This window comes from Talpa occidentalis, unplaced genomic scaffold (assembly GCF_014898055.3).
Source record: "Talpa occidentalis isolate TD23 unplaced genomic scaffold, MPIMG_talOcc4v2.1, whole genome shotgun sequence".
NCBI lineage: Eukaryota > Metazoa > Chordata > Mammalia > Eulipotyphla > Talpidae > Talpa > Talpa occidentalis.
Window position 1 is genome coordinate 2,819,831 of NW_026555331.1, and position 17,779 is coordinate 2,837,609.

Here is a 17,779-nt window from a genome sequence, read left to right on the forward strand (position 1 = left end):
CCCGCGGCGGCCCCGCGCAGGCGCGGGCCCCGGAACCTCGGCGCTCGGCTCCGCGCGCGGCCGGACCGCGTCCGGCGCCGTCCCGCTCCCCCGCGCGCCGGCTCCAACCGCCAGGTGGGCGCGCGCGGCCGGCAGGGGCGCGGCGGGCCGCGGCGGCGGGCGGGCGGCGGCGGCGGGCGGGCGGCCTCTCACCCTGTCGCCTCCGGCCCGCGCAGCCCGAGCCCGGCGCCATGTACGCCGTGTACAAGCAGGCGCACCCGCCCACCGGGCTGGAGTTCGCCATGTACTGCAACTTCTTCAGCAACAGCGAGCGCAACCTCGTGGTGGCCGGCACCTCGCAGCTCTACGTGTACCGCCTCAACCGCGACGCCGAGGTGGGCCGGGGCGTCGCGGGGCGCCGTGGGGGCGGGGCGTCGCGGGGCGTCGGGGGCCCGGCGGGGCGCCCGGTGCCGCGGCCGCCGCGCAGCCCGCGCGGAGAACGGCCGCCGGGGAGTCGGCGCCGGCGCCCGCGCCGGGCCTCCGAGCACGAGGCGGCCGCGGCTCCCGCCCGCCGGTCGGGGGAGCTGCAGGGAAAGGCCGCTCCGGCCGCCGGAGCGAGGCCGCCGTCGGGTCGGGACGCCCCCCGGGCAGTTCCTCTTAGTGAGGCCGGGGAAGCGCCCGTGGAGGGAGGGCAGGTGCCTTGCTTGCGGGAGGCGGAGTCCGGCGGGCGCGCGGGCTTCCTGCGGGAGCCGCCTCTCGGGCTGGGACCCGCGGGTGACCAGCCTGTGCACGGCCCGGAGCCGTGCAGGGGTGGGGGAGACTGGGAGTGGGGTGGGGCTCAGAAGGCCTGTGTGCTCAGGATGTCCCGCGAGCAGGGCGCAGGCCCAGCGTATTAACTAGGGGGCCATGCAGCAGGCAGAGGGCGGGGCAGCCAGGGGAGCCCCCCCACCGCAGGCCGCGTGTTTGTGTTTGCAGTAAGTGTGTAAATACGCACAAATACGTGACAAAGCAAGCACTGCAGAAAAGGGTGTAATGTTCTGTCCAGAGCTTTGTGGTCAGTAGGGAGGAAAAAGCTCGTCGTACTTTATGGAAATTGATAAAGCTCCCAAAAAATAGCTGCATGTTTTGGCTGTCTTGCGATAGCAGACCCGCAGGCCACTGGCCTTCCTGTCAGTCCCTAGGGGCTTCTCATGAGGTTCAGGGGGCCGTTCTTGGTCTCTGAATGGAAGAGCCAAGCTCTGGAGTGGCCAGACAATATCACTGGGGGCAGGAGGGCCCAGCCCCCCTGGCCTACAAGGCACATGAGCAGACTGTGTGGTTATTTTTTAAGATTTATTTTATTTATTTATGCATACTTGAGCTGGGGTGCAGAGGTGCGGGGGTGAGAGGATTCCCCAACAGAGACAGTGGGGAGCAGAACAGGCAGATCCACTGAAACACACTGCTGAGGGGAGCAGCGGGCGAGACAAGAGAGGTCTGCTGTGCCGTGTGGGTCACTCCCTGGCCAGGGGTCGCACTCAGGCCACAGTGGCTGGGACAGCTTCATGGTGCTGAGACTGACCCCTGCGCCCCCAGGGAGGCCCAAGGTTCAGTGCATCCCCCAGCGGTGAGCTTTTCCCCAGCATGCAGTCTTCTGTTCGTGGTCTCTGTCCTGTCATTTAGGGTGACAGCAGCCATAGTTAGGTGCTTATGCTTCTGAGAGTCGCATGTCCTAGCTGGGATGTCCAGGTTACTCAGATGGGGTGTACCTTCTTACCTGAGGGTCTGAACCCTCCTCGCGGTGCTTGGTGGCAGCGTCCACACCCCGAGTCCTGTTGTGCTCCCCGTCACTCTGTGCTACTGCTTTGCTTGGGGCTGCTGTTGCCTGGCTGGGGTGTTGGGCTTCCGGGTCAGAAGGGAATGCCTTTGCCTCCCCCCACGGAAGGAGTGCCCCATGCTGGCTCAACTTCTTCCAGTGCTTGAGGCCTCACAGAGGCTGACAGGCACCCCTTGCCCAGCGGAACGCAGGGAGTACCTGGTGCTGGCCTGAAGCGGGAGCTGGGGTGGGGACTGCAGGCTGCAGGGTCGCCCTGAGGCCTCACCCCTGCCCTGGAGCCCCTTGGCAGACGCTAGGTGGTCCTCTGGGTTGGGGTCTTGTAAGAACGGCCTGGGTGTGGGTGAGTCTGGGAGCACAGCCAGGCAGGTTTGGGGGTGGGCAGAGCTGCAGCCTCCAGTGAGCAGCGGGGGCGTGGTGAGGGTGCTCCCTGGGGCTCTGGGTCCTGGCTGGGGCTGGGCCGACCTGAGGCCTACACACAAGCCTGGGCTACCCAGAAGGGCTGCTCCCTCTGGCCTCCCAAGTGCGCTCACCACCTCCTTACCCCCCAGGCTTCGACCAGGAATGACAGGAGCACAGGTGAGCTTAGGGGCCTGCCTGGGCCTGGCTGGGGCCAAGATGTGGGACGGACCTGCACCCACTGACCTCTCCCCAGAGGGGCGGCCCCATCGCGAGCACCGGGAAAAGCTGGAGCTGGTGGCCTCCTTCTCCTTCTTCGGCAACGTCATGTCCATGGCCAGCGTGCAGTTGGCAGGTGCCAAGAGGGACGCTCTGCTCCTGAGTTTCAAGGATGCCAAGGTGGCGTGGGCCAGGGGGGCAGAGGTGCAGGCAGGGCTGGAGCCCTGCTGGGTCCTGGGGAGGGTGGGCGCTAGACGACCCTGGTGTCCCTGGCCCAGCTCTCTGTGGTGGAGTACGACCCTGGCACCCACGACCTGAAGACCCTGTCTCTGCACTACTTCGAGGAGCCTGAGCTGCGGGTAGGGCCAGCCTCCCAGCCCCCCCAGTCCCACCCTGGCCCCCCTACTCCTGCCTGCGGCAGCCCCAGCCTCCCCATCCCTTCTGACGCCCCCCACCCCCAGGACGGGTTTGTGCAGAACGTGCACACCCCACGGGTGCGCGTGGACCCAGACGGGCGCTGTGCGGCCATGCTCATCTACGGCACGCGGCTGGTGGTGCTGCCTTCCGCAGGGAGAGCCTGGCCGAAGAGCACGAGGGACTCGTGGGGGAAGGGTGAGTCGGGGGGCGGGGAGCGGGTGGGGGGAGGGGGCCAGGGGAGCCCCTCAGGCAGCCCGCTGAAGCACCGCCCTGCAGGCAGAGGTCCAGCTTCCTGCCCAGCTACATCATCGATGTGCGCGCCCTGGACGAGAAGCTGCTCAACATCGTGGACCTGCAGTTCCTGCACGGCTACTACGAGCCCACACTGCTCATCCTGTTCGAGCCCAACCAGACGTGGCCCGGGTGAGGGTGGAGGTGGAGGGAGGGTGCGACGGGGCGGGGGCAGGGTTCCACTCCCGCCCGGCTGACTGCCCGCTCCCCCAGGCGCGTGGCCGTGCGGCAGGACACGTGCTCCATCGTGGCCATTTCCCTGAACATCACGCAGAAGGTCCACCCCGTCATCTGGTCGCTCACCAGCCTGCCCTTCGACTGCACCCAGGCCCTGGCAGTGCCCAAGCCCATAGGTGAGGCGCTGGCTGTGGGGGTGGGGGCGGGGGTCCCGAGCCCCGCCCACCGGCGTCCCTCTCCAGGCGGGGTGGTGATCTTCGCTGTCAACTCCCTGCTGTACCTGAACCAGAGCGTCCCCCCTTACGGCGTGGCTCTCAACAGCCTGACCGCAGGCACCACCGCCTTCCCCCTGCGTGAGTGTGGGCGGGAGGGCAGGCAGGCAGGCAGGGGGTGGCGGGATGGGGTCTGCCGAGCCCTGACGACGGCGCCCCCACAGGCACCCAGGAGGGCGTGCGGATCACCCTGGACTGTGCCCAGGCCGCCTTCATCTCCTACGACAAGATGGTCATCTCGCTCAAGGGTGGAGAGATGTGAGTGCGCCCCATTGCCAGGCCCCCCCCCCCCCGTGAACCCGCCCCAGCACGCTGTCCCTCCTGCAGCTACGTGCTGACCCTGGTCACGGATGGCATGCGCAGCGTGCGGGCCTTCCACTTCGACAAGGCGGCCGCCAGCGTCCTCACCACCAGCGTAAGTGGGCGGGGGAGGGCGGGGTGTGGGGGGAGGTCACCGTGGCCAGCGCCTACCCTCTGCCCACCCGCAGATGGTCACCATGGAGCCCGGGTACCTGTTCCTCGGCTCTCGGCTGGGCAACTCCCTGCTCCTCAAATACACCGAGAAGCTGCAGGAGCCCCCGGCGGGCACCGGCCGCGACGCCGCCGATAAGGTGGGTGCCAGCCTTCGGGAGGCCTTCGGGAGCGCCTGGTGGGCCGCTCACCACTCTCCTGCCTCACAGGAGGAGCCCCCCTCAAAGAAGAAACGCGTGGACGCCACCGCGGGCTGGTCAGGTGAGCCGAAGGCCGGCCGCTGGGGTGGGGGCAGCGGCCGTGATGGGCCGTGACGGGCTCCCGCTGCAGGTGGCAAGTCGGCTCCGCAGGACGAGGTGGACGAGATAGAGGTCTACGGCAGCGAGGCCCAGTCGGGCACGCAGCTGGCCACCTACTCCTTCGAGGTGAGCCTGGGGGCCGCTCGCGGGCCCGCCCGCCCGCCCGCCCGCGCTGACCCAGCTGTGCCTGCAGGTGTGCGACAGCATCCTCAACATCGGACCCTGTGCCAATGCCGCCATGGGCGAACCCGCCTTCCTGTCTGAGGAGGTAGGGCATGGGCAGAGGTGGCCATGGGGGGGCAGGGCGGGGTCCATCCTCACCCCGCCCCCGCACAGTTTCAGAACAGCCCCGAGCCGGACCTGGAGATCGTGGTGTGCTCTGGCTACGGGAAGAACGGGGCTCTGTCGGTGCTGCAGGTGTGTGGCGTGTGTGCATATGGGGTGCGGGTGCGCGTGGGGTGTCCTCCTGGTGGGACCTGGGGGTTCACACCCCATCGTGGCCATTCCAGAAGAGCATCCGGCCCCAGGTGGTGACGACCTTCGAGCTGCCCGGCTGCTACGACATGTGGACGGTCATTGCCCCTGTGCGGAAGGAGCAGGTGGCCTGGGCGCGGGGTGCTTGCTGTGGGGGGCGCTTACTCATGACGGGGGAGGGGGGCAGGACTCCGATGAGCTGCCTCGGGTGGTCGCGCCTGCCCGCGTGAGGGGTCCTGCTCTGCCTGCAGCCCTGGCCGGGCTAGGGACCCGTGCTCTCCTCCGCCTCACAGGAGGAGACACCCAAGGTGGAGGAGGCAGAGCAGGAGCCCAGCACCCCGGAAGCAGATGACGATGGGCGAAAGCACGGGTTCCTTATTCTGAGCCGGGAAGACTCCACCATGGTGAGGGGTGTCCCAGGGCGGGGGTCCTGCAGGTACTGGGCTCACCTCACACACACACCCCCCCCACAGATCCTGCAGACAGGCCAGGAGATCATGGAGCTGGACACCAGCGGGTTTGCCACCCAGGGCCCCACTGTCTTCGCTGGCAACATTGGGGACAACCGCTACATCGTGCAGGTGTCCCCGCTGGGCATCCGCCTGCTGGAAGGAGGTGGGCCAGCGGCTGGGGTGGGGAGGGGCAGTGGCTGGGGCGGGACCGGCTGCTGGTGACCTGCCCTGTGCCCCCAGTGAATCAGCTGCACTTCATCCCCGTGGACCTGGGCTCCCCCATCGTGCAGTGCGCCGTGGCTGACCCTTATGTGGTCATCATGAGCGCCGAGGGCCACGTGACCATGTTCCTGCTCAAGAGCGACTCCTATGGCGGCCGCCACCACCGCCTGGCGCTGCACAAGCCGCCGCTGCACTATGTAGGCCCGCCCGCCCCCTCCCCCGCCTGCTGACTGCCTGCTGACCACCCCGCCTTGCTAATACCCTGCCCTGCTGATGCCTCGCCGCCCTGCAGCAATCCAGGGTGATCACACTCTGTGTGTACCGCGACGTGAGTGGCATGTTCACGACCGAGAGCCGCCTGGGGGGCGCCCGCGACGAGCTGGGGGGCCGCAGTGGCTCGGAGGCAGAGGGCCCGGGAACTGAGACCAGGTGCGTGGGGGCCGGGGGCCGGCGGGGCCCGCTGCCGGGACATCCCTGACCTGCCTGCCGCCCCAGCCCCACGGTGGACGACGAGGAGGAGATGCTGTACGGGGACTCGGGCTCCCTCTTCAGCCCCAGCAAGGAGGAGCCCCGCAGGAGCAGCCAGCCCCCCGCCGACCGGGACCCTGCGCCCTTCCGCGCAGACCCCACCCACTGGTGCCTGCTGGTGCGGGAGAACGGGACCATGGAGGTGGGTGCGCCTCCCGCGCCCGCCCAGGCCCCACTCCACCCCCCAACCCCGCCCGCGGCAGCTGACCTGGCATTCCCCCAGATCTACCAGCTCCCAGACTGGCGCCTGGTGTTCCTGGTGAAGAACTTCCCCGTGGGCCAGCGCGTCCTGGTGGACAGCTCCTTCGGGCAGCCCACCGCGCAGGGTGAGGCTCGCAAGGAGGAGGCCACGCGCCAGGGGGAGCTGCCCCTGGTCAAGGAGGTGCTGCTGGTGGCGCTGGGCAGCCGGCAGAGCCGACCCTACCTGCTGGTGAGTGTGGGCAGGGCGCCCCGCTGGCCCCGTCGCCGCCCCCACTGACCCTGTGTGGCCCCAGGTGCACGTGGACCAGGAGCTGCTCATCTATGAAGCCTTCCCGCACGACTCTCAGCTCGGCCAGGGCAACCTCAAAGTCCGCTTCAAGAAGGTGCCCTGCCGGCCCCTGGGGGCGGGGCTGGGGGGCTGAGGGGTGGCTGGGGCTGGGCCCTCACTGCGCGCCCCTGTAGGTGCCCCACAACATCAACTTCCGCGAGAAGAAGCCAAAGCCCTCCAAGAAGAAAGCAGAGGGCAGCGCTGAGGAGGGGGCTGGCACCCGCGGCCGTGTCGCCCGCTTCCGCTACTTTGAGGACATCTACGGCTACTCAGGGGTACGTGGGTGACATGGGAGGTCGGGCCTTGCCCCCGCAGCCTGCTTACGGGGCCGCCCCCAGGTGTTCATCTGCGGCCCTGCTCCCCACTGGCTTCTGGTGACTGGCCGGGGGGCCCTGCGGCTGCACCCCATGGGCATTGACGGCCCCATTGACTCCTTCGCGCCCTTCCACAACGTCAATTGTCCCCGTGGCTTCCTGTACTTCAACAGACAGGTAGGACGGGGCGCCCGCAGCCTGTGACGCCTCCACATTGGCCGGCACTGCTAGGGGCGTAGCAGGGTGCTGACCCCGGATCTGAGACCCTGGCGGCCCTGGACTTCACTTGGGGTGGGTGTTGTGCCTGAAGGTGGGCCTGTGGCTTAATTTGGGCAGGTCAGGCATAGGGGCTGCAGCCTGGGCTGGGCAGAGCCAGACAGAGCCCCGGGACCAGAGCAGGGTTCATGCTGAGTCTGTGTCCAGTGACTGCTGCAGGCCACTGGGTGGCCATGGAGTGGGCGGGCTGTTGAGAGAGGGATCTAGGCGTCTGCAACCCAGACCACAGCCCGAGCCGGCCTGGGAGAAGGCACGGGAAGTCCGGGGCAGGGCAGCGGGTCTGGGGAAGCCTGGGCCCTGGCTGGGCCCTGTGCCCGGCCTCACGCCCCCGCCCCCAGGGCGAGCTGCGGATCAGCGTCCTGCCCGCCTACCTGTCCTACGACGCCCCCTGGCCGGTCCGCAAGATCCCCCTGCGCTGCACGGCCCACTATGTGGCTTACCACGTGGAGTCCAAGGTATGGCGGGCTGCGGGGGCGGGACGGAGCTGGTGGGGATGGGGTGGGACAGGCGCCTGCGGGGTGACACCTGCCTCCCCAGGTGTACGCCGTGGCCACCAGCACCAACACGCCCTGCACGCGGATCCCGCGCATGACCGGCGAGGAGAAGGAGTTCGAGACCATCGAGAGAGGTTCGAGCCGCTGCTGCGCTGTCCTCCGCGGTTCTCACCACTCCAGCCCGTGACCACTGCCCTGTCCCTGCAGATGACCGCTACATCCACCCTCAGCAGGAGGCCTTCTCCATCCAGCTCATCTCTCCTGTCAGCTGGGAGGCCATCCCCAATGCCAGGTGAGGCTGGACCTGGGCGGGGCCCGTGGCGGGGCCTGGGCTGTGTCCTGCCAGCCTGCGCCTGACCCTTGCCCGCAGGATTGAGCTGGAGGAGTGGGAGCACGTGACCTGCATGAAGACGGTGTCGCTGCGCAGCGAGGAGACCGTGTCTGGCCTCAAGGGCTACGTGGCTGCGGGGACCTGCCTCATGCAGGGGGAGGAGGTCACGTGCCGCGGGCGGGTGAGTGTGGGGCGGGCCTGGGGGTGGGTGGGCTCCCCTTGCCTCCCCTCCCCTCCCCCACAGTCCTGCAGTAGCCACCACCCTCCCGGCAGATCTTGATCATGGATGTGATTGAGGTGGTGCCTGAGCCTGGCCAGCCCCTAACCAAGAACAAGTTCAAGGTCCTGTACGAGAAGGAGCAGAAAGGGCCCGTGACGGCCCTGTGTCACTGCAACGGCCACCTGGTGTCGGCCATCGGCCAGAAGGTAGCCCTGCCCACCTGCCTTGCCCCCTCTGCTGCTTGCCGCCCCCCGCTCACTGCCCTCCCCGACCCCCCCCTGCAGATCTTCCTGTGGAGCCTGCGGGCCAGCGAGCTGACGGGCATGGCCTTCATCGACACGCAGCTGTACATCCACCAGATGATCAGTGTCAAGAACTTCATCCTGGCCGCCGACGTCATGAAGAGCATCTCCCTGCTGCGCTACCAGGAGGAGAGCAAGACGCTGAGCCTGGTCTCCCGGGTACCGGCGGTGTGGGCGGGCGGGCGGGCATGCCCCAGGCCCCCCCGGCCCCCCCTGACCACCGCTGTCCCCAGGATGCCAAGCCCCTGGAGGTGTACAGCGTGGACTTCATGGTGGACAACGCCCAGCTGGGCTTCCTGGGTGAGCCCCGGCGGAGCAGCACGGGCTGGGGCAGGGGCTGGGTGGGGCCGGGCTGACTAGGCTGACTGGGCTTTGCTCCGCAGTGTCTGACCGGGACCGCAACCTCATGGTGTACATGTACCTGCCAGAAGGTGAGCGTGCCGGGGGCGGGGCGGGGCGGGGCGGGGCGGGCCGGCGGGACCCTGACCCACACTCTGCAGCCAAGGAGAGCTTCGGGGGCATGCGCCTGCTGCGCCGCGCCGACTTCCACGTGGGCGCCCACGTCAACACCTTCTGGAGGACCCCGTGCCGGGGCGCCGCCGAGGGCCCCAGCAAGAAGTCAGTGGTGTGGGAGAACAAGCACATCACGTGGTTCGGTGAGTACCAGGTGGGGCAGGCAGGTGTGCCCGGGGCCCGGTGGCTCACATGCTCCTCCCGCAGCCACGCTGGACGGCGGCATCGGGCTGCTGCTGCCCATGCAGGAGAAGACGTATCGGCGGCTGCTGATGCTGCAGAATGCGCTGACCACCATGCTGCCCCACCACGCTGGCCTCAACCCCCGCGCCTTCCGGTGAGCCTGCGGCCTGCCCGCCCCGTCCCGCCCCACCCCGCCCGCCCTCACCGGCCCGCCTGTCCCCAGGATGCTGCACGTGGACCGCCGCATCCTCCAGAACGCTGTGCGCAACGTGCTGGACGGGGAGCTGCTCAACCGCTACCTGTACCTGAGCACCATGGAGCGCGGCGAGCTGGCCAAGAAGATCGGCACCACGCCGGACATCGTGAGCCCCCGCCCGCCCTGCCCGCGTGGCCCCGCCCCGCCCCCTCGCCCCACCCCTCACGCGGACCCCTCCCCACAGATCCTGGACGACCTGCTGGAGACCGACCGAGTGACCGCCCACTTCTAGACGCCTGGCCGGCCCTGGCCCCCACCCCACACCTTTTTTGTACAAAACACAAACATGAAAGTTTTGATTTGAGAAAAGCATGTGGTCATTGCAGGTCGTGGTCCGAGCCCCACAGGTCCCCCTGCTCGCGGCCACAGGCCACAGTTGACCCAGCCCCCAGGTCTTGGGGTGTGCACCCTTCCCGCCGCAGCTGGCTCCATCCACAGGCCCGGCGCAGTCCATGTCCTCGTCCTCCCGCCCGGCCGCCCTAGGCCTCTAGGTACTCATACAGGCCCTCGGGCTCCTGCATGAAGCCCAGGTAGACCAGGGTCCGAATCAGCAGGGAGGTGAGCCGCATGGACAGGATCTCCAGCCTGCGGTGGGTGGGCCAAGAGGTCAGGGCAGGGGCAGCCCCAGCCCCGCCCAGCCCCCCCCAGCCCCCCCGCCCGGGGTACTCACCTCAGGGCCACTTCAAACTTGAACATCTCCCAGAGGACCCTGAGGGGGCGCAGAAGGCTCGCCCCGTAGAAGCCCTGGCGTACGGTGCCCACCAGCTGGCTCCAGCCCTTGACCGCACTGCCGGGGGCACGGGGTCAGCGCCATGGGTGCCGCATGCACCACCCCGACCTCCGCCGTCCCTGCCCACCTCTTGGCCATGAGGAAGTAGCGGTCCACGGGGGCGCCCAGGCCCGTGTTGATGGCGCGCACCGTGTTGATGTTGCGCAGCACCAGCAGCATGGAGCGCGGCAGCGCCTTGAGCACGGTCATGATGTCATCAAAGTGCTCGCGCGCCATGGTCTGCATGTAGGCCACCTCCTCCTGGCTCAGCAGGTGCGAGCGCCACAGCTGGCCCAGGCGCACCGGCCGCTGCATGAGCACCTCGGAGAACAGGAAGTAGTCTGGGTGGGGGGCTGAGCCAGGCCGCCCACCCCGCCCCGAGGCCCGGCCTCACCTCGCACCCCGAGCACAGCCGCGTGCGCCTTCATGGCAGCGTCGTCCCTCAGGATGATGGCCCGCCACAGCTGACACAGCGCCGTCCGGTCCCTGCGGGGCACTCGGCAGTGAGCGTGGGGCGGCAGGGCAGCGGCAGCGGGGAGGCCCCCGGCCCCGGCCTCCCCCCTTACTTCTCATCGAGGAACTGGTACAGCCCGTGGTCCAGCAGCACCAGCTGTGCCTTCTCGTCCGGCCCCTTCCGCACGAGAACTAGGGGGCAAGGCCCGTGGGCTGGGGCTGCGCGCCTGCCCCTGCCCCACCAGCGCCGCCCACCCCCACGCGCAGCGCCACCCGCTCCCTACCGTTGCCTGGGTGGGGGTCGGAGTGGATGAAGCCCGTGTAGAAGATCTGCTCCGCGAAGGCCTGGATGAGCTTCCTGGCGATCTGAGGCGAGGACAGGGCACGCGGCCTTCACCCCGTGCGCACACCCGGCATGCCCCGCACCCCGCCTGCGCACAGCACTCACGTCCGGCACCGCCAGCCCCATGGCCTTGATGGCCTCCAAGTCAGTGACCTTGCAGCCCTCGCAGAACTCGGCCGTCAGCACGCGCTAGGAGAGAGCCGGCGGCTGAGCTCGCAGGCCCGGGGCCTCCCCGGCCCCACCCGGGCCGCAGCCCACCTTGCTGGACATGTCCCAGTAGACACGGGGGACCACAACGTAGCTCAGGTGCTGCAGCTCCCGCGCGCAGCGCTCGGCGTTCCGGCCCTCCATCTCGAAGTCCAGCTCCTGGGCCAGGGTCCCCTTCAGGTCCTAGAGACCAGGGGCTGTCGGGGGACGTGTGGAGGCTGCGCGTCGGCCCGCCCGCCCGCCCTGCCGGCAGCACCACCTGCAGCACCCAGCCGAAGCCGAAGCTGGGGTGCATGAGCTCCACCAGCCGCAGCAGCAGCTCCAGAGTGTAGATGTCCCCGTCGAAGCGGTCCCGCAGGTCGATGTACTGCACCTGCGCGGGGCGGGGGGGCTTGTGGGGCCTGCCCGCTGCCCCCCAGCCCCCCCCACGCGGGGCGACCCGCGCACCTTGACTGCCACGGCAGTGCCGTCCTGCAGCCGCGCGCGGTGCACCTGGGCCAGGCTGGCGGCGGCGATGGGCCGGTAGTCGAACTCCCGGAAGAGCTGGTGGGGCGGTGCCTGGAAGTCCTCCAGAAACAGCTCCTCCACCTGCAGGGGCGCGCGGTCAGCGGGGCCGGGCCCAAGGCCCGGGCCCCACGCCCGGAGGCCGCACTCACCTCCCGGAAGCCCCGCGTGAGGGCCTTGTCCTCCAGCACGCGCAGCGTCTGGATGTACTCGGGGGGCAGCAGGTGGTTGAAGGAGCAGAGCCCCTGGCCCAGCTTGATGTAGAGGCCCCCGTTCCTGATGGCCCCCGCCACCAGGGCGTCAGCCGCCCTCTGGTGACACGCGGACATCACCTCGGCGTACCGCGGGCTGTTCTGACCCGGATGGAGGGAAGGCACGGGGTGGGCGGGCGCCTCCTCCGGCGCCCCCGGGCAGCACCCTCAGCCCAGACGTGGGGACAAACCTCCTCCACGCCCCGCAGCGTGACGTTAGCGCACCACCAGTAGTCCAGGGAGATCTGCAGGCCGACGCGCAGGGACCTGCGGCAGAGGCCAGTGAGCCCCGCTGCTGGGCTTGGGCGGCGCCGGGGCAGAGGACAGGCCCTGCTCGAGGCCCTGGTCCTCCCGGCCCTGTCCAGCCCGCGGTCACTCCTCCCAGGCCGGGAGCAAGTGATGAGGCCCCCGGCCGAGCGCTTTCCCAGAAGCAGGAGGCCCGGCCAGGGTCCAGCCTGGAGCTGTGGGCTCTGCCTGGTCACGGGTGGATGCCAGGTAGCAAGGTCAGCGAGTGCCTGACGCGTGGGCCCCCCGCGCCTGCCCCCCAGCCGCCCCGCGTGGCCGTGTGCGGGGAGCGCGCCGGCAGGCCCTCCCGGCGCTCCCGGCCCGGCCACCACGCAGAGGGGCAGCAGGTGCCCTCACCGGGCTTGGGGCCGGCGCCAGCAGGCCTGGGAGTGGGAGGCCCCGGAGCGCGAGGCTCAGACAGAACCCAGCAGGGCACATGCACCCGCCCACGTAGGCGACGCAAGGGGGGCGCAGCAGAGCGGCCCTCGAGGGAGGAAAGTGGGGCGGCCTTCCCCGTCGGGGGCAGCGCCCTGCAGAGGGGCCGGCTGGGCGCCAAGGGCGCCGGCCTGAGAGCGGACCCCAGGCCGGGAGGGCCCGGCCGGCGGGCAGGGGCGGTGCAGGGGAGAGGCAGGGGCCCGGCCACCCGCCGCCCGGAGCAGGCGGCTCGGGTGACGGGCGTGGTGACGAGCGCCGCTGTCTGCTGCTCCCCCTCTCCTGGGCGCCGACACTGTATCCACGCCAAAGCGGCAGAGACCCCAATGATACTAAAGAGTTAAGATTAAGGGGCCCGGGGCAGACGCCAGGGCGCTGCTCGACCCGTCCTGGCCCGCCCTCGGCGGGCTCTGCCCCCCACGCCCGCAGAGGGGCCGCGCGGCCACCTGGAGCCTCCTCCACCCCAGCCGGGCGCCGGCCGACCTTCGGGGGACAGCCGCCGGCCACCGCGGGCCGCGCCCAGAGCGCTCTGCAGCAGCTGCGCGGGCCAGACCCTGAGGGGGCCACCGAGCCAGCACCCCGGAACCTGCCGGAGGCCCCAGGAAGCCGCCCGCGGACTGGCAGGGAGACGCGGTGGATCCGCTGCTCTGGCCGCGCCTGGACCTCCAGCCCGCCCCAGAAGCCCAGGCTCCCCGTGAGGCAGGAGTGGGGTCCCCTCCCCACGCCCGCTCCCCTGGTGAAGCGGGGGTGAGGGAACCAGAAGGAAGAGGAAGCGGCGGCCGCCCTGCGGCACCCAGGGCCCTCCCAGGCGAAGGGCTGCGCGGGCGGGAGCAGAGACCTGCTGAAGCGCCCGAGGCCGTCCAGCACCAGCCGCATCCGCCTCCTCTCCTGGGGCGCGGCGCTGACATAGTGGACGCCCAGCAGCAGGGGCAGCCCCACCGCCGCGGCCGGGAGCACCTTCCTCCACACGGGCCGCAGCCGCCAGGACCTGCGGGGAGGCCGGGCCCGGTCACCGCCCGCTGGCCCTTCCCGGGGCCGCCGTCCCACGGGGAGGCGCAGGCGACGCGCGTGGCCTCTGGCGAGCCTGCCCCAGACACGGGCAGCCGCGGGCGGCACATCCACCAGCAGGTGTCCGGCAGGGCTCAGGTCCCTGCCCAGCGGCCTTCGCGCCCCCCCTCCCCCCGTGTGCTCACGGCCCGGCTCTACCCCCACCCCCCCCGAGGCCCCTGCACTGGACGGGGTGGCGGGGAACTCACCACTGACCCCTGGCTGGCGGGCGCTGAGTGTCCTCCCGAGGAGGGCGGTGCGGGCTGGCCAGGGCGCGGCCCGGGGCTGCAGCAGGGCTGCGTGGAAGCGGCACAGCTGCAACTGCAGGGGTGGGGCGGGCGAGGGGGCACCATGAGCAGGGGCCAGTGGCCTCCGGACAAGGCCACCCCCATGCTGGACCTGCGGGCGGCCATGACCCACCCCACCACACACTCCCCAGGGCACGGGCACAGGCCCCGGGGGGACACTTGCCTGCACCCCGGGGAGCCGTGGGGGCTGCTCCAGGGCAGAGAGCAGCCGGGAGCCGAGGGGGCTGGGCAGGAGGGGTCAGGTGGGGGCCACAGGGGCCACCTGATCCCAGGGTTTTTTTCATTAAGATTAATTTACGCATACAAGAGCTGGGGTGCAGGCCAGAGGGGTGGGGTAGAGGGCTCCCCAGAGACAGTGGGGAGCAGAACAGGCGGGTCCACTGAGACACACCATTGAGGGGCAGCGGGGAGACAGGGGGTTCCGCTGCGCCCCGTGGGTCACTCCCTGGCCGGGGATAGGGCTCCGGCCGCAGTGGCTGGGACAGCCTGACAGCGTGAGACCGACCCCTGCGCCCCCACGGAGGCCCCATCCCAGGCTTGTCTGAAGGCTGCGCTGAGCCACTCGGCCACGGACGCCAGCCGGGCACCCGGGTCCCGGCGCGCAGGTGGGCCTGCCCCGGCCCTGTCCGTCCAGCTGCCCCCTCCCCTGCCGGGCAGCGCGGGCACGCGGCAAGGTCAGCGGCAGCAGGAGAGCAGAACAGAGCAGGCGGCCATCCTGCCGCGGGACCCCGGCAGAGCGGGGAGAAGGGTCTGCGGGGATACCCAGCTCGGGGACTGTGCCCCCAGGCCCTCGTGAAAGTCACCGGAGACAAAGACGCTGAAACTCGTCTGGCTCACGCAGCAGGAGTTGCCAGGGCCGGGGCTGGCGCCCCCACGGCCTGGGCACTAGGGCGGGGAGGGCCCCTGGGAGCTTCACGCCCAGGGAGCTGAGGGTTCCAGCTCGACTCCCCACGAGCTCCACAACAAGGACCCTGACGGGCCCTGGCATCACAGACCGCCCGGTAGCCAGGTCCCTTGCGCACCTGTGTCCTCACCAGAGGGCCCTGGGGGCACGGGGCGTGGGCTCTGCAGGCCCTGCGGAGTGGGTGGTGCTGGCTGGATAGGGGGGTCCCGCGGGCCCACAGCTGGCCGGCAAGGGCCAGAGCAGCCCCAGGCAGGACTCGCGGGTGTGGGCGCTGCGGAAGGGGCAGACCCCATGCAGACAGGCCGCTCAGGCGCCCGCTGTTGCACACGGGGTGCAGGACCTTCCAACCGTCCCCAGCGGACCTCCGGCCGCCCGAGAGCCACGAGGCTGCTGGAAGGGGGGACCCCAGGCCACCCAGGAGGTAGGAGCACCCAGGGCCGGCAGGGCACGCGGAGCCGGGTGCCAGGGCACTGCACCAGGAGGCCCTCGGGGCACACCCCTCCGCTGAGTCTCCAGTGGCAGAGCAGGACCGCCCGCAGAGTGCGCCCCGAACTCAGCTCACTCCCCGCAAGGGGGCAAAGGGGCTGCAGATGGAGCCACCCGAGGCCGAGGCCCAGGCCCTGGAGCCTGGACACCACAGGGCAGTGGGTGCCCCGGACTCGCTGGCCTCAGGCCAGGCTGGGCCCAGCCAGACACAGCCCTGTGGCCGCCGCCACAGCTGAGCCCCAGGATGCTGGAGCCGACTGGACACTCCAGCTCCGCGGCCCACAGGCGTGCCAGCGGCCAAGGCCCCTACCTGATGCCCAGAGGAGCCGCTGCACCCTTCACCCCTGCCGGCGCTGCACTGGCCACCTGCACCCGGACATCTAAAGCGGCAAGGCCAGGGCCCCCCTGGGGGCGCAGGGGTCAGTCTCAGCACCACGAGGCTGTCCCAGCCGCTGCGGCCTGAGGCCACCCCGGGCAGGGAGCTGCCCACACCGCGCAGCACACCCCCCCGTGTCCCCTCCGCAGTGTGTCAGGGGCCGCGCCCGCTCTGCCCCCGCTGTCTCCGGGGCGCCCTGTCCCGGCGCAGCTCTGGCCGGCACCCCAGCTCCTGCAGCAGAAACAAATAAACCTCGAAAAAAAAAGCGACAAGGCCAGCGCCAGGCGCCGCGGGGCCGGCAGCCCAACCCGAGCGGCGGCCTCGCCCCAGGCGCCGGGGCGGGAGCGCGCGGGCCTCGGGGGGCCGGCGGGGTCGGGGCCCGCGGGGCGCGCTCCGGGGGGCACTTTCTCGGGGAGCGCGCCCGGGGGCTCTGCCGCGGCGCCCGGGGACGGCGGCTGCAGGACGGACTCGGGGGCGGGGGCTGGGGCCGCGCCCGGAGGCGCGAGGGCGCGGGGGGCGGGGGGCGCGGGGCGCGGGGGCGCGGGGCCGACGGGGGCCGGCCGGGGGGCGCTCACCGGTCGCCACATTTCCGGCGGCTCCGCTGGTCCGCGCAGGCGCGTGGCCCGGCCCGGCAGCCCCCGCGAGCGCGGCGCGGTGCGCACGCGCGGTCGGCCGTGCGCAGCGCCCCCTGGCGGCGGCCGGCGGGGTTCGCAGCCCGGCGCCGTGGCGGCGGGACCCCCGAGGCTCGGGGCCCCCCTTTCTCGGCTGTCCAATAGCGAGGCGGCCTCCCGCGCCGCTGCCCCGCGCGCCCCGCCGCACCCCCGGGCCCGCCGAGGCCCCCGCTTCCAGCGACCCCCCGGAAGCTGGTCCTCCAGAGAGGGCCCCCCAGAAGCCCCCGGCCTCCCCGCGGCGCCCCCGGGGGCTCGTGACAGTGTGAAGTCCGCGGGAGGGGGTCGGGACCCCCCCCCCCGGGGAGGGCGAGCCAGCCTGGAGGAGCCGCTGGCAGGGCTGGGAGAGGGGCGGGGGGTCGAGGAGGGAGACCACGGGCGCCCCGGGCAGGGACGGTGGGAAACCGCTGGCCCCGGGGCTGGGGAAGGAGGCAGAGGCGGGGCGGCCCCCGGGGAGGTGGGCCCGGGGGCCTTTGGCCGCTGCTGCCCCTCCCGGGCCTGCCTGGCCCGGCCCTCCCGCCACCAGGCGGCCCGCAGGCGGCAGCCCGGCCGGGGAGGGCGAGGCGGGCGAGGCAGGCGCCCGGCCGGACCTGCTTCCGCTCGCCGAGCCCCTGGTCCGCCCGCGCTCCCCGCGGGAGCTCCCGGCCACCCCCGCCGGCGCTGCGCTGTCTGTCCCCACGCGGGTGGCGGAGCCCACTTAGAGCAGGAGGCCGGGTCGGGTCTTGACCACTCCTTCACCATGTCTGAGGGGCTCGGGTGTCAGCACACCCGGGGCGCCGGGGACCCCAGACTGCCAGGGCCCAGCGCTAGGGGGTTGGCTGCCGCAGCAGGAAGGCTGGGGAGCAGGCCTGGGGTCCAGGGGTCTGGGCCTGGCAGTGGACCCCACCCCTCCCAGGGCTGTGTGTCCAGACCCGCCCCCATGGCCCCTGGGCCGTGTCCCAGCAGGCTGGCCTGGAAGCGCCCACCTCTGGGGTGACACCACGGGAGTGAGGGGCAGGGGACAGGCGGGGCTGCGGCTGACCGGCATCTGCTGGGCTGGGGCACACGTGAGGCCAAGCCTGGGGGTAACTGCGTGAGACCCCAAGAGCACGAGAGAGAAGACACTCGCGCGAATCCCTCCGAGGCTTACGCCCAGGCCGCCGGGAGACTCAGCAGCGTCTGAGCGGAGTCCCGCACGCCGGGCCCAGCGGAGGGGCCGCGGACAGACGCCGGGCCCAGGCGGCCAGAGGAAGCCTCCGGCCCGTCGGGCGAACTGCCTGTGACCAGCTGGAAGCTTCAGCCAAGCAAACATTGCTTCACCCCAAAGCACTTTCAG

The 17,779-nt window shown here is 71.2% G+C and overlaps 2 protein-coding genes across 2 annotated transcripts; one reads left to right on the forward strand and one right to left on the reverse strand.

Annotated features, from left to right (window-relative positions):
• The first annotated feature begins 83 nt into the window (after window positions 1-83).
• On the forward strand, window positions 84-9,750 carry CPSF1 (cleavage and polyadenylation specific factor 1). The gene is given in 39 exon segments (XM_037528157.2): window positions 84-114; window positions 216-374; window positions 2,344-2,371; window positions 2,448-2,590; window positions 2,689-2,769; window positions 2,872-2,971; window positions 2,974-3,022; window positions 3,104-3,250; window positions 3,332-3,471; window positions 3,538-3,648; window positions 3,732-3,825; window positions 3,895-3,982; window positions 4,056-4,178; window positions 4,248-4,299; window positions 4,369-4,463; window positions 4,531-4,605; window positions 4,674-4,754; window positions 4,847-4,936; window positions 5,105-5,215; window positions 5,285-5,426; window positions 5,504-5,682; window positions 5,778-5,914; window positions 5,981-6,155; window positions 6,237-6,443; window positions 6,508-6,597; window positions 6,677-6,817; window positions 6,881-7,033; window positions 7,471-7,587; window positions 7,670-7,760; window positions 7,834-7,918; window positions 7,997-8,138; window positions 8,231-8,383; window positions 8,462-8,638; window positions 8,713-8,779; window positions 8,863-8,910; window positions 8,980-9,135; window positions 9,200-9,329; window positions 9,399-9,537; window positions 9,616-9,750. Coding segments are annotated over 38 exon segments (4,329 nt in total). The 5' UTR covers window positions 84-114; window positions 216-230; the 3' UTR covers window positions 9,664-9,750.
• Window positions 9,639-16,399, reverse strand: ADCK5 (aarF domain containing kinase 5). The gene is given in 16 exon segments (XM_037497733.2): window positions 9,639-10,016; window positions 10,102-10,218; window positions 10,289-10,541; window positions 10,595-10,686; window positions 10,767-10,845; window positions 10,938-11,019; window positions 11,102-11,185; window positions 11,255-11,386; window positions 11,463-11,576; window positions 11,651-11,791; window positions 11,860-12,060; window positions 12,150-12,225; window positions 13,514-13,663; window positions 13,932-13,987; window positions 13,990-14,043; window positions 16,372-16,399. Coding segments are annotated over 16 exon segments (1,749 nt in total). The 5' UTR covers window positions 16,384-16,399; the 3' UTR covers window positions 9,639-9,910.
• Between the last annotated feature and the right edge of the window lie 1,380 nt (window positions 16,400-17,779).